This window comes from Phocoena phocoena, chromosome 10, assembly GCF_963924675.1.
Source record: "Phocoena phocoena chromosome 10, mPhoPho1.1, whole genome shotgun sequence".
Taxonomy (NCBI): Eukaryota; Metazoa; Chordata; class Mammalia; order Artiodactyla; family Phocoenidae; genus Phocoena; species Phocoena phocoena.
Window position 1 is genome coordinate 65,359,890 of NC_089228.1, and position 24,634 is coordinate 65,384,523.

The 24,634-nt window shown below is 43.4% G+C and overlaps 1 protein-coding gene across 1 annotated transcript in view; it reads right to left on the bottom strand.

Annotated features, from left to right (window-relative positions):
* NUDT3 (nudix hydrolase 3) overlaps nt 1-15,704 on the bottom strand; it is a 100,112-nt gene extending 84,408 nt beyond the window's left edge. Inside the window, exon 1 of the mRNA XM_065886436.1 lies at nt 15,306-15,704. Coding sequence (XP_065742508.1) covers nt 15,306-15,404 — 99 coding nt within the window. The 5' untranslated portion in view covers nt 15,405-15,704. The remainder of the gene's footprint in view (nt 1-15,305) is intronic.
* Nucleotides 15,705-24,634: the final 8,930 nt, after the last annotated feature.

Sequence of the window (24,634 nt, forward strand, 5' to 3'; positions counted from 1 at the left end):
GCTCTGCAACGGGAGAGGCCACAACAGTGAGAGGCCTGCGTACCGCAAAAAAAAAAAAAAAAAAAAAAAAAAATCACACATTCCCAAATATTCTATAGGTCAACTCTAAAAAGAGAAACCATAAGCATCAAGGGTAGGAGGGTATGATGCTGGTAAGCATTTCATAAAAATATCAGTTCAGGTCAGTGTTAGTTACATTTGCTCTAATTTGACTGGATTAGTTTTTGGCCACTTAAATTTTACAAACTTTAGCATGAAAAAATTTTTACCACAAAAAAGGGAGGGGGGATGTTAAAGTCTGCTCCATAAATAAAACGAAAAAGCTCTCCCATAAAAATAAATTAATGAAAATTCTGACTCAGGACACAGACATCTGTCTGGTACACTGGATTAGTAAGGAGGTTACCTTAAAAAACGACCCAGGGGGTATATTAGACAGGGTTCTTGGGTTGCTAGAACAGAAACCAAGTCTGGCTGTCTGTAGCCAAAAAGAATGTAGTGGAAGAAACATCAAAGGCTCAGAAAACTGGAGTGGCAGGGACTATAGGGCCAGGTTTGGAAGATGGGCCCATACCACGGGCACTCCAGGGCTGGCAGCAAGAGGCACAGCCTGGGTCTACAACACAGACATCTGGTCAGCATACAGCCATTGCCCTCCACTCACCCTCCAGTAGCCTCCTCAGAACCCAGGCTCAAGCACTAAGCAGCCAACTAGTGGAGCCTGAATCCTATACCCACACAGGCCCATCAGAGAAGGGAGCTAGCGCACCGGTCCATTTGGTTTCTCGGGTGGTAAGTGGGCTCTTCTTCCTCTCCAAGAGGGGCTTTCTCCAAAAAGCAGAGAATGCTCTGAGGAAAGAAGAGTGGGCCAGAGACCCTAGAAATAATAAACACTTACCCCTCTCTCCAGAGACACACCCACTTCCAAAGTTATTCACAGAACGACTCCAGAAACATTATTCTATGCTCTCTGATTTTCTGCCAGAAAAATCAATCATTCAGTACACTCCAAATCCCTGCACCATAGCCCCAAACTTTTCTCCAGAGGCTCTCCAGTGTATGCCATTGCCTCAACTGCCCTTGGCCTCTTCTGCTCAGTCTGACCACAGCATACTCTCCCCCAAGTCTCCTGATCAAGTCCTCTGCCAAGTCCTTCCAAGCCACACACCTTCTCAAACCCAAGAAGAATTCATCTCCCTTCTTCTTTCTCCCACAGCACTGTATTTCTACTTAAAAAAAAAAAAAAAAGTTTAATTATAAAAGCAAAGCAATCCACAGGGATTATTTTAAATAAATATAAGTTGTCACACTGGTTTTCTTTCATGCATTTAAAATTATTTCTTAGACATGCAATAAAGTACTAATTTTTAATGGTACATCATATTAACATCATGAAATAAAAATAAGTTAAATTTTGAAAGATTTTCCTGGTTCCAGCGGCGGCTCCAAAGTTCAAAACTGGTAGGGTTCTCTGCTGAGCTTTTTGTTTTCAAGTCCGTGGGGATGAGGAGGAAAAGTATCTTTCCCCCCACCCCAGATATTGGTTGGGTTGGTCCCTCTTAACTTCTCTCTCTCCCAGCACAGACTGAGGGCAGAGCAGGGAGGCAGGCAGAGGATAAGAGCTTTCTTTATCCACAGAAAGGCTTCTCTTTCCCTTTTTTCTGCCTTATCAATGGTAGCTGCTCCATAAACAATGATCTAAGTGAAGAAGGAAAGATGGTGGACCACTTACAGTGCCATGCTCCTATGAACAGGGCTCACCATCACCAAGTACTCTGTCTGCCCTGTCTGGTACCTTTTCTAACACTAAAATTGCCACAAAAGATGAAACCAGAGGATCACTGAACTTACCGTAAGATCTTCTACTCCAAATACCGCACTATATTGCAATTGCTGGCTTATCTATCTCCACTGTCAGATTGTAAACAACGTGAAGGTCGGGGCCTTGTTCACTGAACACAGAACAGTGCCTACAGCTCAAGAAGCACTAGCTAAATTAACAAACAAATACAAACAACTGAGGTTCAGAAACTCCCCAAACCATCTTCTTATCACAATTTACTACAACCCCAAGTTAGAAGTAGAAATTGCCTTTTTCTTGGTTTTATATTTACATAGCTAACACTGAATATTAACTTGTGCCAGCCCCTGGACTAAGTGTTCTATATAATAAATCATTTCACTTCATCTTCCCACACTACAATGAAATAGGAAGGTACTATTATTACACGGGAGGAAATGACGTGTAGAGATGTAAAGTAATTGGCTCAAGATCACAGACTAGTGAGTGTAAGGGTCAGGGCTCCCTCCCTGACTGACTCCAGGGCCCAAGCTCTTCACCACCACAGACACCAAAACTCAAGTGCTACCATATGGGGCCTGGGTAGGGTATAAGTGTGTGAAGTCCATCAGATTATTCTGACAGAGACACATCATGTTTCCAAAGTAAAGAGGTAAGAAGAATATTTTCATCTCCACAAAGAAATCAGCACTCTCCCATTTTTCTTGAAACATGTAGCCTTTTTTATCTTCCATCTTCCCACTTTTGAGAGAAATTTACAAGGGTACGAGAAATATTTGACCTTCCTCTTAACTCTACCTTCAGAAGGCAAGAACATCTCAGCCACCACAATAAATGGCAGCTGACCCTGGGCCCTGGTATCACAGAGACCACAGGGAATGGGATAAGGGCTGTTGGCCAACTGAAGGGGGCGGAGAGTCCAAAGAGCAGCCACCACTCAGCTCTGGCCATAGTCCTCACATAGGAATGCTAGCCCAGTGCTGCTGGATCTTCTGATTTTTCAAGAAAACCCTAAAGACCAGATTTCTTATTTGAAAATTTTCAATATTAGTATGTTGGCTACTAATTTTTTAAAATTCTTGGGCTTCCCTGGTGGCGCAGTGGTTGAGAGTCCGCCTGCTGATGCAGGGGACACGGGTTTGTGCCCCGGTCCGGGAGGATCCCACATGCCGCGGAGCGGCTGGGCCCGTGAGCCATGGCCGCTGAGCCTACGCATCTGGAGCCTGTGCTCCGCAACGGAAGAGGCCACAACAGTGAGAGGCCCGCGTACTGCAAAAAATAAAAAAAAATTCTTTAATCATCTTGCAGCCCAAACACAGCCACAAGCCAACAATTTGTGGTCCTCACAACACTTTAGGACAAACAGGCTTTCAAGGGCTATATATCCAGGCCTCTGACTTTCCATGGCCTACCTGGCCCCATGTCTCCCACCTGGAATATTCTTTGTCAGCTACTCAAATCCAACCAAGACATTTAGGTGTGGTGCCACACACCCCATAAAACTGTCCCTAATATTCCACCTCATCTTCACAGACTCCTTCAAATTCCTCTCCATCACTTTTGTATTTTACATTTTATAATCTAAACTGCATTTTGCAAAAGTTTAAAGCTCCTCAAGAGCTCAGATTCTGTATTCTACACACCTTAAACCCCTCAGTTTGAAGTATTCTTTATAGATACAATTACTTTTGTACTAAACAAAAAAATTCCTTTTTGAAAGAAAAAGTCACTCAGAGTGCCTGGCTGAAGGATGATACTAAGCTTGCTCCTTATTAAACAGTGTCAACACCATGACAATACCACAGAAATATAGTTATTACATACAGAGACCTCCTAACTCATTTTACCAATGAAATCTAAAGGTTCCGTCTTATTATTTAATTAATTTATTTAATTTTATTGATTGATTGGCTGCGCCGGCTCTTAATTGCAGCACTTGGGATCTTCGTTGTGGCATTCGGGATCTAATTTCCTGACCAAGGATCGAACCCGTGCCCCCTGCATTGGGAGCGCGGAGTCTTAGCCACTGGACCACCAGGGAAGTCCCTCGTCTTATAATTATTAAAGGCAGTCTACTCAAACTACAAAACCTACTGGGAAGAAATAAGCATTGCAGTGATAGGTATAAAAACCCTGAGTCAGGGCTCAACACACTCAGTAAATGATGACTGAATGTAAGTCTAGTAAATGAGTCATTTCTGCAAAGAAGAAAATGAAAAATTAAATAATCATAAGTTCTCATTACTTAAAATATATTAGCTCATACTACTCACTATTAAGAAGTGTTTTATAAAAGCACATAACTTTTCTTATAGCATATTTTACTAGGATTCTTAAATATTCAAAGAAACATCACCACCCTTCCTCCTTCTTATAGAAGCAGAAGCACGGTATGTCTAAGTTCATATCCATTTCTGCTCATCATTGCTAAGCTGCTCTCATAAAGCAAATGAGAGGAGTGTTAAACAACAGACTCAAAAAAGATTTTCCAGGCAGTTCTTTTATTTTTTATTTTTTATTTTTTTTGCGGTACGCGGGCCTCTCACTGTTGTGGCCTCTCCCGTTGCGGAGCACAGGCTCCGGATGCGCAGGCTCAGCGGCCATGGTTCACGGGCCCAGCCGCTCCGCGGCATGTGGGATCTTCCCGGACCGGGGCATGAACCCATGTCCCCTGCATTGGCAGGCGGACTCTCAACCACTGCACCACGAGGAAAGCCCTCCAGGCAGTTCTTTAAAAGGACTTTACCCTTTTATGAACAAGACATCAACTAACTGTATACAAAGAAAGTCTACCTAAGGGATCATTTCTTTTTTATGTTACTCTTCTTCTCTTTAAAACATTTTGTTTCTACTTGCTTTAAATTTTTATTCTTCTTGTAATAATTTTTTAAGATGGAGTAGAAATTCACTGTCTTTATCTCCTTTTAGAAATGCTCACAAAATACTTACCACAACATAAGATAATGCTTTTTGTTTAACATCTTTATTAGAGTATAATTGTTTTACAATGGTGTGTCAGTTTCTGCTTTATAACAAAGTGAATCAGTTATACATATACATATGTCCCCACATCTCCTCCCTCCTGCATCTCCCTTCCTCCCACCCTCCCCATGAGATAATGCTTTATGACACTTGAGTTACTAATTTTCCACTTTAAAAGGAGTTAAAAAACATCCTACACTGCTTACCAATTTTTTAAAGTATATTTGGACAAAGCACACAAAAACCACGCTCTTACCCTGCCTTAGATACGTAACCAAAAGTGGACTGTTTCTACGAATCTGGTTACACTAAGAAAGCAGCAGCAGAACACAATTTAAAAAATAAGATGTCAGGGCTTCCTTGGTGGCGCAGTGGTTAAGAATCCGCCTGCCAATGCAGGGGACACCGGTTTGAGCCCTGGTCCGGGAAGATCCCACATGCCGCGGAGCAATTAAGCCCATGCGCCACAACTACTGAGCCTGCGCTCTAGAGCCAGTAAGCCACAGCTACTGAAGCCTGCACGCCTACAGCCTGTGCTCCGCAACAAGAGAGGCCACCGCTATGAGCAGCCTGTGCACTGCAACAAAGAGTGGCCCCCGCTCTCTGCAACTAGAGAAAGCCTGCGTGCAACACGAAGACCCAACACAGCCAAAAAAATAATAATAAACAAAAATATAAATTTTAAAAAATAATAAAATAAATAAACGATAAGATGTCCAAAAAAAAAAGGAAAAAACCCACTCATGTTTGCTCTGAAATACTTTTGGTGCTTACATTTGAATATAGGTGTATCATTCAGTAATTTGTTTTTATTTCCAATTAAATCAGGAGGTTGCACTGTGATGACCTTTTTCTGTCAAGTCCTCCCATACCCAGCTCTGGGTTGGCACTTTGTGGGGAGTGTTAGGAAGAGAGAGAAAAGAAGTTTAAGGCATGGTCTATGAGAAGGAAAAAAATCCAGTTTTCTTCCTTCTTGAGTAGGGAAAAACCTAGTTCTTCCCTGCTGTGTATTTCTTCCCTGTGAGTCTCCTTTACTACTCACACAGAATGCTTCACTTCTGGGACTTCCTTGGTGGCACAGAGGTTAAGAATCCGCCTGCCAATGCAGGGCACATGGGTTCAAGCCCTGGTCCAGGAAGATCCCACATGCCGCGGAGCAACTAAGCCCATGAGCCACAACTACTGAGCCTGTGCTCTAGAGCCCACGAGCCACAACTGCTGAGCCCACTCGCCTAGAGCCCGTGCTCCATAACAAGAGAAGCCACTGCAATGAGAAGCCCATGCACCACAGTGAAGAGTAGCCCCTGCTCGCGGCAACTAAAGAAAGCCCGTGCGCAGCAACAAAGACCCAACACAGCCAAAAGAAAAAAAGAATGCTTGACTTCTAAGACGACTTCTGATTACCAAATACGTGTGGGGTTTTCCACACCAAGCAAGTCTCTGAACACCAGCTGGGTGTCCTACAATTTAACTCAATTTTGTCACTATCTACCCAGAGGAAGTGTCTACCTGAAGGTCCCACAGATTAAGGGCTCAGTCCTACAGGACTGTCCCTCTCCCCCTTCAGACGCCAGTCACAAGCCCAGGTGCTTCTGACCAACCAGCTATAGATCGAAAGTTCCAATCACCCCCACTCCTTGGGTTCCATTAATTTGCCAGAGCGGCTCACAGAACTCAGGGGACACTTGCTTACATTTACCAGTTTATTAAAGGATACAGATGAACAGCTAGATGAAGAGATACATAGGGTGAGGTCAGGAAGGATCCTGAAGTGCAGGAGCTTCTGTTTCCATGGAGTTTGGGTACACCACCCTCCCAGTGTGGATGTGTTTGCCCACTGGAAGTTCACCAAACCCCACAGAGGCTTCATTACATAGGCATGATCAATCATTAACTCCATTTTCAGCTTATCTCCCTTCTCAAGAGAATGGGGGGCAGGGCTGAAAATGCCAAGCTTCTAATCATGGCTTGGTCTTTCCAGTGACCAGTCCTCATCCAGGAGCCATCCAGGTGCCCACCCAGAGTTGCCTCGTCAGAACAAAAGACACTCCTATCACCCAGGAACTTACAAGAGTTTCAGGAGCCCTGTGTCAGGAACAGAGGTCAAAGACTAATATTAGATTAAGAGACACTCCTACTGTTCTTGTCACTTAGGAAATTACAAGGGTTTAAGGAGCTCTATGCCAGGAACCGGGGACAGAGATCAATATATATTTTCTATTATCTCACAGCCTGTCTCAAGAGCTGAAAAGCCACAATTCCATTCAGAATTCTACTTGCTCCCCATTCCACAGCTGGGGACAAAGGCACATGGCTAAAGTGTACAGCATCCTATCATATTTAGGCTCATACATTACCTTGAGAAGGAAGGTACTATGGCTTAATCAACTCTGAGTAGTCTAAACGATGAGAGTTCAGAAATCAGCAAACCCAGTCTGACTCGGACGACTGCTCAGCTGCTTTTCAGGAGCTTGAAGGCAAGTAGCTTCCCCGTGACAGCACTCTCCTAACACACACAGCCCACTGCCAACACATCCCCAGCCTCGCAAGAATTGAACCTACACACACACACACACACACACAAACCACTCCATTCCCAGCAGTTCCCCACTCTAGAAGAATCCCTGGCACTTAAGGTAACCAAACCCTCAATAAAACTAGGTAAGTGTTGAAAAGTCATACATACTCGAGTGGCCTGGGTTCAAATACATTTCTAGGATAAACTGGCAAGCCTTTGTTCTATTAAACAAAAAATGTCCTCCAACCTTTTATTAGCAATGCATTGCAGTACTAACTTTTATAAGCTAACTACCTGACTTGTGTGCAACTGCCTACTACACACACACACACACACACACACACAACCTCTGAAAGAAGAACTGAGGGTGAGAAACAGTGTGGCTAGAGAAGACAGGTGGGAAGATTTACCTTTCACTCCATATCCTTTGTACCTTCTGAATTTTGTAGTGTGTGCATATATATTACCTATTCAAGATAGTCTTTCTGAGTAAACTACCCTGAAAAGAGTGTAAAGAAACTTTAGGGTCTCTACTTCGGGTCCTTTCAGACTTATCTCTTGAAAAGATTACAGTACTTTATTTTATCTCTACCTGGATATTACTTAAATACAGCTTTTTCTCATAAACTCTTTTACCATCCTATTCACTTTACACCTCATATTCAAAGGAAGGAAGGTGGTTTCACGGGATGTTACTGGTTTGTTTGCTGGCTGGCTTTGCAGGACGGGGTAAAGGAGAGCCAGGAAAAGTGGAAAGGTGACAAGGCCCCACAGGATCTGGTTCCCTCCCACCTCTCTAACATCTCCAGCTATACTGGCTGGCTTCCAGTTCTTCCTCCTTCCCAAGCTCATTCTCCACTTGGGGCCTCTGTAATTGCTCTTCCATCTACCTTGCCTTTCAGGGACCATCCAATCAAAATTTGCCAATCCCCCCCCCCGACCCCAATCTCAGCCACATCCTACACTTATTTTCTGCTCAGCACCCACCACTGCCTAAAATCATCAAGTTCACTGATGATATTTTTGCTCATTTACTGTCTCCTGGCATTTATATCAGATGCTTCACAAAAGCAATGACTTCCATTCCACCTTGTTCATCACTGTGTCCCCAGAACAGTGTCAAACCTGGAAGTAGGCACTCAGTAAAAGTCTGTAGAACAAATGAGTAAATGAATGAATGAATATAAGAATAAACACTTTTCCCTATGCAAAGGGTGAGGAAGCAAAGGCTTCAAGAAGGCTGGGAAAAACATTGTGAACACTCGAGCACCCATGTTACTTTAAGGCAGAAATTCTCAAACTGGATTCAAGAAGTTTTCTTGGGTGTTGCGAGGATTTTACTCAGAAACTCAGGTGCATATGTTTTATTACTAAATTTTAAGTTTGAACCTTATTTCCAAATTCAATTCTTTATTCTTCTTTTAACCGCATAACATCTTATTATCTTTTTTGCCTATGATGGTTTCTTCTGTTTCACGTTAACCACCATCAATCAAATGCTTTAGACTCAGCACCCATAAACTTTACATTGTGTTTCTCTTACTCTGACCTACATAAAGAACAAAGCAATAATGACAGGAAAATTTTATGGGCATCCCTATCAACCTTCATCTTCAAATTAATTACGTTAATATTAACTAAACTTTAGAATATCGATTTGACATACATTGTTGGCTATGAACCACTACCAACAAGTCATTAAAACAGTATCCACTACTTGATTGTAGTCTGTTGGTGCATTTATTTACTTATTAATAAAGGGTCCCAGGCTATGAGCAAAATGAAAATCCTTTTCCCTCAGGTACTGCACCACTAGGGCTGGGGATCAGCACATTATATCAATTAGCCAACACAAATCCTGTGAGATGGCAGACTCTCAAGTTCAGCATCTGAAAGAAATCCTAAATGTCCTATGATGGGATGATCCAATAAGATTCTGAAAGTGTTTACAACCAAATACACACATACTTTTGATGTGCTGATACTCAAGGTTATCAGACACCCTGTCACTAAGACTGGAAATAAGAAAAGAACTGGGAGACTTCTCTGAAACCTACATACCAACACATTATTGGTAGACACTAGCATTCGGTATATTTTGGTTATTTTCAGTTCCTCCACTAGACTGCAAGCTTCTTGAAAGTAGGGACTATGTGTTCATTCATTCATTCACACAGTCAACAAATAATATTGAGCATCTACTACTGTTCTAACCACTGAGGACACAGAAGTGAATAAAACAGACAAAAGAGACAAAAATTCCTATCCTCAGGGACTAGCTTGCATTCACTTGAGAGGAAACAGACAATATATAGATGAATACATAGCATGTCTTGATGGTGACATGTGATGCCAAGAAAAAAAGCATAAGAGATGCACAATGGACTGGTGTTATCTTATACATGGTGATCATTAAAGACCTGTCTGATAAGGTGAAAATTAAACAAAGACCTCAAGTGAAGGAGCGAGCCATGCAGATAATATGGGGGAGAAACAGCACAGAAGCCAGTGGGCTGGAAGAGAGGGATGAGTAAGAAGGAGAGTGGTGAGAGATGAGGTCAGAGCTATGGCAGGGGACCAGACCATCCAGAGTGCTGAAGATCATGGTTAAGACTTTGGATTTACTGAGACAGAACACCACTGGAGCAGAGGAGTGACATGACCTGACTTCTGTGTCAGAAGAATCACTCCACCAGCTGTAGTAGTGAAGACTAGAGGGGTAAGGGCAGAAGCAGGGAGACAAGTTAGGAAGATAAAGCAATAATCCAGGAAAGAGGCAATAATGGGTTAGGCTAAAATAGTACAGTGGAGGGACTTCCCTGGCAGTCCAGTGGTTTGGACGCCACGCTTCCACTGCAGGCGGCACGAGTTCCATCGCTGGTTGGGGAACTAAGACCCTGGAAGCTGTGCAGCCAAAAAAGAAAAAAAAAGTGTGCTGAAGGAATGAATAAACAAATGCATTCTTGAACAAGAGCCCTTCCTTTTTGTACTATTTTATGAAAAAGAATATAGACTGCTTCACACCCAGTATACACATAACACTCTGTTTATTGAGAAATGAGAATCACCCAAAAGCAAAAGATTAGGGCAAGGAGTGGAAAAGAAGAATGAAGACTGCAGTACAATTTCAGACCAGAATTCACATCTTGGGAAGTAGGTAGAAAAGGAGGTAATGGGAAAAACATCTAACTAACCCGTATTTATTAGGCAGACACAAGGGAAAGGGCGTGTGTGTGTGTGCGCACGCGTGTGCACACACGCACACAAAGCCTCAGAAAAGATTTAGAGAAATGAGGATCAGAAGTGTCCAGTCAGATGACTGGATCCATGCACACATGGTGATCCTAGAACAATGTAATACTGTACACGACCAAGATATGCTGAAAAACGGCTCCCCAACCAGCCTGGGATCCACTAGAAGCCCTTTGTAATGGTTTTTGCCCCTGGGATTGCCACCTGAGCCTTACTCCCCACTCTAGAGCCCGGGGGAAGGTATACTCGGCAGGGACGTCCTTCCACCTGCTCCTCTGGGCATTTTTACTGACACTCAGGCCACCAGAGACTCCACTCACTGAGGATCTTCGATGTCAATCATCTTCTCATCCAACCTAGTGAGCTCAAGGATCTGAGAAAATGAGAACCAGGAGCCCCATGCCAAGAGATGCAGGGCTCCTGATGGAAAAGCTCAACAAGCAAAACTAAGACCTTTAAGGACACTTGTCCTCTCCTTTTAGAAACAGTTGTAATGCACAGGGAAATCTAACTGAGATGATCCTATCAGTATTCACTTTTCTCCCTCAGTAAACACAGACCCCTTAGGAGCAACTTCAACTTTCCCAGGCACTGTGATGCCATCCAATGTACAGTCAGTACCACCAGACTTTCTAAGAGTACTGCACATTGCTAGATACTCCAACTGTCGAAAATGCCTGTGTTACACTCCCCTACCCCCAGTCCAGGGAGGGCACCCAGAGCACAAGCAATCCCACCCCTAGTATCTCTCACTTTCTGTAAGCATGGAGGCGCCAAAGGAAAGGAATGGAGGAAGAGGGAAAATTTCACTGGAAGTGCTTTAAGAAGGCCCAAGGTGAATAACATGACAAAGATAAATGTCGTATCACCCAACTTAGTTTCTATGAAGAAAAAAAAAAACCTGGGACTTCCCTCGTGGTACAGTGGTTAAGACTCCGCGCTCCCAATGCAGGGGGCCCAGGTTCAATCCTTGGTCCAGGAACTATATCCCACATGCACGCCACGACTAAGAATTCATGTGTCACAACTAAGGAGCCCACGTGCCGCAACTAAGACCCGACGCAACCAAATAAATAAATAAATATTTTAAAAAAAAGAAAAACCTGAAAACATTCATGAAGTTATCTATGTGCAGAGTCCTTCTAGACTTTTAAGACTCCTTCCCTCTCCATCTTTTTCAGTATACTAATCCATATTAATTGAGCAGCAATATTTTTAATGACTTGAAATTATTCCAAAACATTTGAAATACTTTTCACAAAACCATTCCAAAGCATTTGAAACACTTCTCACAAAACCATTCTTTTTGAACTCAAATTTCACCAGCTGACATATTTAATTACACTGCATAACTACAATAACAAGTACAACGAACATAAACAGATATAGGGATAAATATAACTGAGTCTTTGTAAACACATGATTGATTGGCTGGGAGGCCACATGCTCCGGGGCCTGTCAGGCCCAGCAGTTTACAGAGTAAAAGCAAGTGTTCAGGGCACCAAGTGGTTAAAACAGGCTGGGCAAGAGACTGTCCACAGTACATCAGGTTCAAAGCACTGTAAGAAATGTTAGTTGGACTTCCCTGGTGGCGTAGTGGTTAAGAACCCATCTGCCAATGCAGGGGACACGGGTTCGAGCCCTGGCCCGGGAAGATCCCACATGCTGCGGAGCAACAAAGCCCGTGCACCACAACTACTGAGCCTGCGCTCTAGAGCCCGCGAGCCACAACTACTGAAGCATGTGTGCCTAGAGCCCGTGCTCCGCAACAAGAGAAGCCACCGCAATGAGAAGCCCATGTACCACAACGAAGAGTAGCCCCCACTCGCCACAACTAGAGAAAGCCTGTGCAACAAAGACCCAACACAGCCATAAATAAATAAATAAATAAACTTATTTAACAACAAAAAAAAGAAATGTTAGTTATCAGGATTGCCCCAACCTAAAGATATTAATTTATCAAAATGTGTCACCATAATTAGTAAAACGTCTAAGGAGGAGGATTTTCCTGTAGTTGATGCTTTCTTATCAACAGGAAAAGCAGCCAGAGGTTTGAAGGAAAGGGAACTCATTTTCATCATGTTGTTTAGTCTGTCCCACTAGCCTCTAAGCTCCCTCACTGTCTGTCTCCTTTTAACTGTATCACAGAACCTGACACTTGGTGAGTGCCCAATAAACTTGCTCAGTAAACTTGCTGGATATGTTCACACACCCTAACCTAGATCAGTATTATAGCTGCTATTACTGCTGGCCTATAAATAAAATTTTCTGGGGCTGGAAAAATGGAATGTTAGAAGGTTTGACTCATGCTCTGTTATCTGCTAATACTTTCCATCTCTTTTTCTTTACATTGTAAGTACGTTTCCTGACATTGGTTAACTAAATTTATAAATCAGGGTCCTATTCATACTTACATTAGTGTTGTATTAATGCTAATAGTATTCTGTAACCTATTCTATCTTGATTAAAGCCATTAGTGCTCATTAAAAAATAAAATTGGGTTGAATGTCCTATTGAGTTTGAATTTCACATTCCCACAATGTGTGGCAGCTAATACTTCCAGTTTCTAGCACTACTATTGAGAACATAAAAGTTCTCCGGGAACTAACAAATTACTTCCCTTCCAACACAATTATATAATCTGAGAGTTGAATGGCACCCTAGAGATTATTTTGTGGTACAAAATCCCTCCCAATTAAGGGTTCCAATCGATAACTACTCAACTTTTGGGGGCAGGGAGGGATGTAAATCTTTAAATCCCACATTACAGAATGCTGCACCTATACAGCATTCTGTATAGGAACACACAAAAGAGCCTATACAATAGGCTCTTAATACATATTTGCTTAACTGAACAAATCTAAAATAGGTTCCATTTCATTATTTTCTCATTCTTCCTAGGCTTTAGCTGTAACATCTACTGAATCTGAATGAAAGATCTGCATCAATCTTCTGCTCATTAACCAATGTTCAAAAAGAAATTCAGCAAACTCCATGATCAGTCAAGTGTTTTAACAATGATGCTGCTTGTACCAGTACATAAAACTTTAACAGAAAATGGAAAATCAAGTCTTCATTACTTTGCTTATGATATATAAAGGGTTTCCAACTTACCCAAAATACTCACGTGTTCTCAATTTCTAGTATGATTTTTTTAACAAAGTCTTGCATCATTCATACAAGTAAATTATACACCCTTCTACTTATAATTGGGGTGCTCACAGATTTAACCATAGTGTTATAGTAAGACATGTTATTATGCTAATTCGTTTTCCCTCTAGTTAACAGCCTGTCATCTCATCTGATTTCCCATAATATATGACAATGAAGAGAACAAAGCCTCTGGAGCAGTAAACATCGCCAATAATTCTACGTAACTCAAGCATATATTCCAAAACAAGTACATAATTTACAGCAAGGCCCTGCTTAACAGGCTATTACAACGCATCTGTTTTGAGGACTTTTACAATGTATTCTAGGACACAAGTATACATTTCCAAATGCAGTTTCCTACTGTTTTGCTGAAAGGGAACACACAAAATCTCTCAACAGCACAATTACAGTGCTTTTAACTTTTTTTTTTCAGGCAATAAATTCCCACTTCCTCCTAAACATCTTTGGACAGCAACTTCTGGCAACCCATCTGTGTCTTTCATCACAACTTCTTTTCATAACTAACGGGTCAAGTTCTTTTCTCCCCATTTCAACACGACGTACTGTACTTGCAGCCCTGCCACGATAGCCCACTGCTGAATGCCGGAATACAGCATATTGAATTTCACTGTCCTTTATTGTTTTCAGTTTAACTGCCATTTTACCACCATACAGACGAGAGAAACGCGTTCCCACAGGCATCTTATGAATTTCCGAAGCAGCTATTCTGTGAGGATTTACAAAACATTTGCCTTCTCTGAATTCCCTTTATCACCACAGAAACGGCTGTGAGGAGCTGAGATTTTTTTAAGTACCCTATGCAAAAAGAAACTGATTTTAAGCATTTCTATTCTGCAAGCAAATTTAATCCTAAAGGCCTTCCTATAGGGCAGTGGAGGAATGTCAGGGCAAAGATCTTAAATACCGCTTTTGGCCTTCCCAATTAAAATGAAAATTTTTCAACACACAAAGATTATCTAATCAAATGTCCTTTCTTCTCAGGCTACACCCTAAGGGCAACCCAGAGCAGTGTAAAATAAACAACTGGCTTTGGCTTTTGCACAACGCCCTAAATCTTCCTAAGACACCCCCACTCCGCCTCACAGACGCACATAATCCCTCGGCAAACCCCCAACCTGCCAATGAAGTGGACTCTTTCTCTGTCACAAAGGGCCGGCCCGCGCCTCGTGCACGGAGGCCTCTACACACATGTGCTGGGCTGACAAGTGCGGAGCTGCCCTTTCTGGATCCAAAGCCGCAGGCCTGGACCGAAAGCCACACGCTCTTCCCACCCACTGCCTTCTACCCGCCGCCACTCTCCGCAGTGACAGGCGGCCCGCTCCAAAGTGCCCCAGCCGCCCGCCCGCCCGGCCCGTGCCGCATGGCCACGATCAGACCCACTTCCCCTCCGCCCACCGTCCTCTTTCCTTCCTCCTCTTCCTCGCCTCAGGAAATTCCATCGGAACTTCATTGGGGCCGAGAGGAGCGGCCCAACCCGGGGCCCGGGCAAACCCTCTCCAGCGGCCGCGCCCCCCGCGCCTCGGCCCGAGGCGGCCACCGACCCCGGGGACCCCAGGCCCGCCCGGCCCGGCGCCTCACCTCCTCCTCACTCTCGCTACGGAAACATAGGCACGCGGCCCGCTTCTTGTAGCCGTCGCCGTCATAGGTGCGGGTCTGGTTCGACTTGAGCTTCATCATCCTCCGGGCCCGGGTGGGGGTGAGGTGCGGGTCGCTGGAGTCGAGGGTGGGGAGTCCGCTCCAGACGGCCGCGCGCGCGCGCGCCCCCGGCTCGGCCAAGGGAAGCAGGGAAGGGGTGCCGCTTCTCAGCTACACGGCTCCGCCGCTGGCCCGCCGCGGCCGTCTCATTTCCCCCAGCCCAGGCCCCGCGCCGTCGCCGCTGTCACGGCTGCCGTCGCCGCTGCCGCCACGGCCGCCGCCCCCTCTGCCGCCGCCACCCCGGACGACGACTGCGTCGCCATCTTGGGCGCGCTGCGTCAGGGGCGTAAAGTCGCGCCGGCCTGCCGGACGGCCGCGCGCTCGCAGCGCAGGCCGCGTTCGGGAATCGCGCCCTCCCATTCCGCGCAGCGTAAACGAGCGTATGGAATGAGAGGGCCGCGCGACTGGAGGTGGCTTTTACGCCAATAGCGTAGAGGTGGGGACGGTGAGGCGCGCTTGAAGACAGCCGGGGGAGAAGGGATGCGGGTGCAGGGCCGTCCAGCTCCGCTGAGGAGGGGGAAGCGAGGATTTGCCCAGGGTCACGGCGCCCGGGCCTTGGCTTTGCCCATCCATTTGGGAGCGGGTGAGGGGGAAGGTCTAGAGGTAAAGGTGGGATGCAGTTAAACGCAACGGAGAGCGCAACCTGAGATGCCTGGATTAAGCACTGAAGGGAAACGGGGCGGTGGGGGGGGGGGGTGTGCATTGACATCCAGAAGCTCTGGACGTCTTATGGGCTGGGGCATGTAGTACATTGAAATAACAGATGTTTATCCTGCATTCCTTTATTGGTGCAAAAAAGCAAATGCTTCCTCTTTAGGTATACAGAAGGGCCAGAAAAGAGTGAGAGAGTATGTGTGTTTGTACGTGTGTGTATGTGTACACACAATGCAAATCATAAGGCATCATCATTTTGGGCAGTAAAGGAGGAGGATATATTGTGGTGTCAAACAGATTCTCCAGGGAAGGATATACATAGAGCCAGATGCCCTCCAGCAAGGAAAAGGGAGTATGACTTGTGAAAGTTCTCAGCAGCCCAGACCAAACCTAGTACCATGCCGATGCCCTGGACATGCTGAAAATCATGTGCAGGATTTGTCTGTGGATTGCTTATTACCCTTTTTTGAATTTGCTTATATTTAGCATAGTCAGAAAAGATCAGGATTTGAAACCAAACAAACCTAGGTTGGAATCCCATTTACATAATTTATTTACCCCTGTAAAATAGAGATAATAAACTCATTTTGCACCTGGCACATAGTACTCACTCTATACATTGTAACTAAAGGCATACCTCAATTTATTGTGCTTTGCTTTGTTTTTTACAAATTGAAGGTCTGTGGCAACCCTGCACTAAGCAACTTTTATCCAATTGCAATTTTTCCAACAGTATTTGCTCACTTCTTGTCTCTGTGTCACATTTTGGTAATTCTTGAAATATTTCAAACTTTTTCATTATCCTATGAGCAGTGATCTTTGAAGTTACTACCACAACTTGCTGAAGGCTCAGAAGATGGTTAGCATTTTTTAGTAATGAAGTATTTTAAAATTGATATATACATTTTTTTTAGACATAATGCTATCACACACTTAATAGATTACAGTATAGTATAAACACATGCCATAGGAAACCAAAAATTCCTGTGACCTGCTTTATTGCAATATTTGCTTTATTGCATGGTCTGGAACTGAACCAGCAATATCTTCAAGGTATGCCTGTAATGTTATTGACATTTCACTAAGCCCTTGACACATAAGATATGGAATTTCAGTTAGTTTTAGTCAATCTTCATGCGACAGAATTCCAAAAATCTTGGTCATTTTGCTTGTCTTTCTAGCCTTCTCCTCTGCCATATGTCTCTAATTTTAAAAAAAGATAAAGCCCAAAGTTCTGATTGTAGAAATACTGTAACATGCCCACTGTCAAAAATTTGAAAAAAACATAGTATTTGATTTTATTTATTTTTGGCTGCACTGGGTTTCTGTTACTGCGTGTGGGCTTTCTCTCGTTGAGGCAAGCAGGGGCTACTCTTCGTTGCAGTGTGCAGGCTTCTCATTGCGGTGGCTTCTCTTGTTGCAGAGCACGGGGTCTAGGCGGGCAGGCTTCAGTAGTTGTGGCTCACGGGATCTAAAGCGCAGGCTCAGTAGTTGTGGTGCACAGGCTTAGTTGCTCCATGGCATGTGGGATCTTCCCGGACCAGGGATCAAACCCATGTCCCCTGAATTGGCAGGCGGATTCTTAACCACTGCACCACCAGGGAAGTCCCCATAGTATTTTTTTAATTTAAAAAAAAATAACTTATGGGGGGGGATGTGAGGGGAATGACACTTGACTTAAAAAAAAACCCTAAATTATGGATATCTTTGAGCACATTCTGTAGAGATTTGTATCCTGCTTTTTTTCTGGTCTTTTCCATGTCATTAAGGGTTTTTTTTTAAATACCATTTCTAATTACTACCCAATAGTCCATAGTTCACCCATAGGGATGAACCATCAATTTTACCATTTCCCTCCTGTTTCATTAGAACAGCAACAAACATCCCTGCACATAAATTCTTGTCTCTGACTCAGATAGTTCCTCAAGATAATTTCCCAGAGGCGGATAAGGGGGGTAGGAACACACTGGCGGCTCTTGCTGCTTTTCGTCAAAGCCTTCCCAGAAAACTTGTATGAGTACAGTTACACCAGTAGCTACAGAGCTGCACCGTACCGTCTGCCCCTTTCATAAGGTAGAGAGCAGAACTGCAAATGGCATTCCAGGTTTCAGCACACCACAGTAAAGATAATAAGCAAGTTAAATTGTCACATCTTTGAAGGCAGGCACTGTGTCTCATTTACCTGGATATCTCCACCTCCTAGCACAGGGCTTTGTCCAAAATAAGAGCTCAGTAAATGTTGATTGACTAGATGGATGGAGGTTTTCTGTTGGTTTCTAATTCCTTCTCCACCTTTTGTGGGCCTCTTTAGTTGCAAGAACTCACTAGATTGCTCCCAGATCCTTAATAGTAATAATTAATTTTTCTTCATTCAGGAAACGTTAACCAGGACTTCCCTGGTGGCGCAGTGGTTAAGAATCCTCCTGCCAATGCAGGGGACACAGGTTTGAGCCCTGGTCCAGGAAGGTTCCACATGCCGTGGAGCAACTAAGCCTGTGTGCCACAACTACTGAGCCCTCACGCCACAACTACTGGAGCCTGTGCACCTAGAGTCCGTCCTCCGCAACAAGAGAAGCCATTGCAATGAGAAGCTCGCGCACCGCAACGAAGACCCAGTGCAGCCAAAAATAAAATAAATTAATTTAAAAAAAAAAAAAAAAGGGGCTTCCCTGGTGGCGCAGTGGTTGAGAGTCCTCCTGCCGATGCAGGAGACATGAGTTCGTGCCCCGGTCCGGGAAGATCCCACATGCCGCGGAGCGGCTGGGTCCGTGAGCCATGGCCCCTGAGCCTGCGCATCCGGAGCCTGTGCTCCACAACCGGAGAGGCCACAACAGTGAGAGGCCCGCGTACCGCAAAAAAAAAAAAAAAAAAAAAAAAAAAAGGAAACATTAACCAAAGAATTGCACCCTTTCCTGGAAGATAATGGGTAAATACTAGATTTAAATTCATAAAATAATTGTACTTATTAACATTATTCCAGTTAAATTCTTCTCTGAAAGTCCTATAAGAAAAAATTAATATGTAAAATGTTGCCTGTTTCACTATGACCATAGTAAAGAGTAAGGTAACTCTTCAGGTGCCTAAGCCAGAAAGCTGGGAGTCAATATATCTCCTACCTTCCATCCCATTGATAATAAACTCCAATGCTTCTGCCTTCTGGACATCCTCAACCCCTTCCCTCTTTGCCCTCTGCCATTACTTCATTAGGACTCTCCCTCTTGCTTAAACAGTGTTCTTCTTGGCTCCCATCCAGCCCTGTTCAGCCCCATTCACCCACTGCAGCAAGAGGAATCCTTCCCAAATGAAGATCTGAGTAAGTCATGGCCTTGATTAAACACCTACATTTGCAAGCCGCGCAGTGCGGCCAAAAAATAAACAAATAAAATAAGGAAAAAAAAGTCTATTTTGGGGAATTCCTTGGTGGTCCAGTGGTTAGGATTCCACGCTTCCACTGCAGGGGACATGGGTTCTATCCCTGTTCGGGGAAATAAGATCCCTCAAGCCATGTGGCAAGGCCAAAAAAAACCAACCAAACAAAAAAAGAAACACCTACAGTTGCTCCTCAGTGATCTGAAGAAGATAAAATCCAAATTCTACCAGGAAATACAAGACCCTGCAAGAGCTGGCCCCTGCCGACTTTACTCTATAGTCATTCTGAACTACCTGTGGTTTCTTTTTTTTTTTTTTGAACTAACTATGGTTTCTTGAACCTCCAGACAGCCTTGCAAGTTTTTGAACATGCTTTCTTGCTGTCTGGAGGACTCATCTTCCAAAACCCTCACACATTCCATTGTCCCTCTACTCCCACCCAGAGACCAAATTATATTTATTTATATTCTTCAGAACGCGGGTTAAAAGCCCTCCTAACTGCCTTTATGCTTCCTACTGGCCTAGGTTTGTCCTGCTTTTTTACATTATTTGTCACATACTGTTGTCATTGTTTTCTTGCCAATCTCATATTTCAGATTTCTTGAAGGCAGGGTCTGTGTCTCACCTATCATTGCTTATCTTGCTCAGCAGTTATCCCAGGACCTGACACAGACACATCTCAAAAAAAAAACAAAATTGTTAATGGAAGAACAGCTGTTGCCCTTCTAGAACCTAACCTTTAGTAGAGAGCTCAATCACTTGCCCAGTATGGAATGACACTCACCTGTCTACAGGAATATCCCCTATGACACATGTAAAATCAGTCTTCTGAATGAAGATCACACAGCATTCTCCTGATTACACATTTTGGAGATCATCTGTAGCAACTTTTTAGAGCCAATCCTGGATGAAATGGCAAATAAAACAGAAAACTGGTTTTCACAGGTTCCTTACTCCACCCTGCTCCCTTAACATGCCTCTCACTCCTCCCGCCTCCCAGGACTACCTTGTCCATCCCATTAAGTCCCCCAGGAGCACCTTCTGTTTCTGATCTTTGCTTTTGTATTTGTTACCTTTTGCTCCCCAAAACGTAGTAGCTTAAAACATGAATCATTTCTAATTTCTCATGGTTTCTATGGGGTAAGAATCCTGGAGTGGCTTGGCTGAGTGGTTCTGGTGTGGTGTCTCTCATAAGGTTGCAGTCAGATGTTGGCTGGGGCTGCAGTCATCTGAAGGCGTGACTGGAGTAGGAGGATCCAATTCTGGTTGGAAGTCCACCTTTCTGTGTGGACTTCTCCATCGGGCTGCTTGAGCATCCTCATGCCATGGTGGCTGGATTCCTCCCAAAAAGAACAGCACAATATCCCAAGACTGAACTGCAATGCCTTCTATGACCTACCCTTGAAAGTCACACTTTATCGGTTCCATAGCTTTCTACTGATCACGTTAAGTCAGCCTGACTCAATGTGGGAGGGGGTTACACAAAGACATGAATAGCAGGATGCAAGGATCGTTGGGGGCCATATGAGAAGCTACCTACCACAACTTTAATAAAAGTTGCCTGGGCTTCCCTGGTGGTGCAGTGGTTGAGAGTCCGCCTGCCGATGCAGGGGACATGGGTTCGTGCCCTGGTCCAGGAAGATCCCACATGCCGCGGAGTGGCTGGGCCCATAAGCCATGGCCACTGAGCCTGCACGTCCGGAGCCTGTGCTCCGCAACGGGAGAGGCCACAACAGTGAGAGGCTCAAGTACCGCAACAACAACAAAAAAAGTTGCCTGACCTGTAATTCATTCATTCATTCATTGTCCATATGTCCCAGACAGTATACTTAACAGCAGGGAAGGAGATAATTCTTGAGAAGTGGCTACGCTTCCTTAGGTGATAATGGGTGCTAATAGATTTAAATCAAATAAATTAATCCTAACAAATATGTCATTCTACTAAAAATGTTCAATTTTCTAAAAGTCCTGTAGGGTAAAGCTCTAATAAATATATTTCAAGCTCCACATTAGGCCTGAGGGTGAATTTTTTAATAGAGCTAGGGAATCAAACATGCTTACTCATCCCTTCCATGGGGCTAGTCACAAGTTTTGGCCCATGCCTCCACCTACTTTGACGTCATTACATTTACCTCTATGTGGTTCTAGCCCTTCTCACCTGACGAGGATTTTTTTCCTGTCTGCTTCAGAAATGGAATACCATCAGAGGTAGAGACATTTCAAGAAAACCTAACAATTGGGACTTTCCTGGTGGTCCAGTGGTTAAGACTCTGCCCTTCCACTGCAGGGGGCAAGGGTTCAATCCCTGGTCAGGGAAGTAAGATCCCTCATGCCGCAGGGCAACTAAGCCTGCACACCACAACTACAGAGCCCTTGCACCACATGCTGCAACAGAAGATCCTGCATGCCACAACAAAGACCCGATGCAGCCAAAAGTAAATAAATAAATAAATAAATAGTTTTTAAAAATTAGCATCAACCCCCCCCCCCAAAAATAGACATCATCAAAATTTAAAACTTCTGCTTGTCAAAGGACATCATTAAGAAAATAATAAACAAGACATCATATATAAAAAACAAATGACTGTTATCCAAGCTGTATTTTTATATTTACAGAAATCAACAATAAAACAAAAAACACCCCAATTTTAAAAAATGGAAAATATAATTGAACAGATGCTTCACAAAATAAGACAAAAATGCCCAACAAGCACATAGAAAAATGTCTAAGATCATTATTTGGTAACTATAAATTAAAACTACAATGAGATACAATGTCACACTCATTAGAATGAATAAAATGAAAAAGACAACAGCAAATGTTGACTATGCTGTGGAGCAAGTGAAACTCTGATACAATGGTTGTGTGCTGGTTGTACAATGAAACACCACTCCAAAGAACCTTTTGGAAAATTCTTATTAAGTTAGGCAGATCTAGCCTATGACCCAGCAATTCCACTCCTAAGCATTTACCCAACAGAAGTTAAGACAAATGTTCACAAAAACTTAACAAAAGAATGTTTACAACAGCCTTATTCATAATAACCCCAAGCTGGAAGTTGCCCAAATGTCAAAAGGAAAATAGATAAATAATGGTATATTTGTGCAATGGAATACTACTCAACAATAAATTAAATTACTGATATGTGCAACAATATGGATAAATTCCAAAAACATTATAAGTGAAAGAAGCTAGTCATTTTGAAAAGTGTATACTATAGAAATACAGTTCTATAAAATCTAAATACAGACCAAACAAATCTGTGGTGATAGTAATCTGACAGTGGTTGTAGGAATGCTGGGGAAGGAATTGGCTGGAAAAGGGCAGGAAAAAACATCCCAGGGGGATAAAAATGTTTTATCTCCTGTTTTAGGCAGTGATTATATAGGAGTATGCAACTGTCAAAACTCAATGAACTGAATATCTAAAATCTGTGCACTTTTATTGTATATTCATTACATTTTAATTTAAAGGGCTAAAAATCAATGATTTTTAATATCCTAGAAGAAAACAATTAGAAAATAAAATTAAAAAAAAAAACAATTCCATTTAAAATACCATTAGAATACTCCGGAATAAATTTAACAAAAGATTTTGCACTAAAAATTACAAAACACTGTTGAGACAGATTGAAGAATATCTAAATGAATGGCGAGATATACCATGTTAATGGATTGAAAGACTTGAGCACGTTAAGAAGTTAATTCTCCCCAAATTGATCTGTATATTCAAAGCAATCCCAAAGTCATGTCCACGTTGTAATCCTTAGAATCTATGAATACATCACCTTTCACAGAAAAGGGGACTTTGCAGATGTGATTAAGTTAAGGATCTTGAGATGAGGATATTAATCTGCATTACCTGGGTGGGCCCAATGTAATCATATGGGTCCTTATAAGGGAAAGAGGGAGACAGGAGAGTCAGAGACAGACAAAAAGATGTGATGACAGAAGTAGAGGTCAGAGGGAGAGAGATTTAAAGATGGTGGCTTTAAGATGTTGGAAGGGGACTTCCCTGGTGGCACAGTGGTTAACAATCCGCCTGCCAATGCAGGGGACACGGGTTCGATCCCTGGTCAGGGAAGATCCCAAACGCCGTGGAGCTACTGAGCTTGCGCACCACAACTACTGAAGCCCGAGCACTCTAGGGCCTGCGTGCCACAACTACTGAGCCCATGTGCTGCAACTACTGAAGCCCGTGTGCCTAGAGCCCATGCTCTGCAACAAGAGAAGCCACCGCAATAAGAAGCCTGTGCACCACAACGAAGAGTAGGCCCTGCTTGCCACAACTAGAGAAAGCCCGCGTGCAGCAACGAAGACCCAACACAGCCAAAAATAAATTTAAAAAGAAAAAAAGATGTTGGAAGGGGTCATGGAATGCTGGTAGCTTCCAGAAGCTGGAGAAGGCAAGAAAACAGATTCTCCCCAAAGCAGCAAGAGGAACACAGCCCTGCTGACCCATTTAGGACTTCTGACCCCTAGAACAGTAAGATAATAAATTTGTGTTGTTTTAGGCCACTAAATGTGTGTGAATTTGTTACAGCAGCAATAGGAAACTAACACACGTAGCAAAAATGAAAACATGTCCACAAAAGGACCTGTACAAAATGTACACAGCTGCTTTATTCGTAACAGCCAAACAACACAGAACTCCATCTGTGATAGGGGGTGCATTAACTGGGAAGAGACATAAGAGAATTTTATGGGAAAGTGAAATATTCTGCATCCGGATAAGAGTGTCAGTGCCCTCCAGGTCAAAACCAAGCATATACCTGTAGTTGAACAAGTTGGGATTTTTGCTCCTTACAATGATGGAAAACACATACCATGGAGAAGCATAGAGCATCTCAGAAAGGTGATTTTTAAAGTGCCTGAGGTGATTTGGGGGAGGTTTTAAGGAAACAGGGCTTTGTTCTGGATCGGATGCTGTCAGGAAGCAGGGTAACTCTATGATTGGGTATCTTAAAAAATCTTTCCTAGAAGAAGGGAGAACATGACTAAAGACATAACTGGTAGAGAAGCAGTCCCTCATATCATCTGGGAGAGGGGCATGCTTTATATTTTAGTGCTTTGTACAGTTAACTTGTTTTGGTCTGTGCTTAGACAGGATTATAAAGTTTTTTAACTCTGAGTCACAAAGTCACCTTGTCTGATGCTGATGTTTGATGACATTGTTTATATCCAACAGG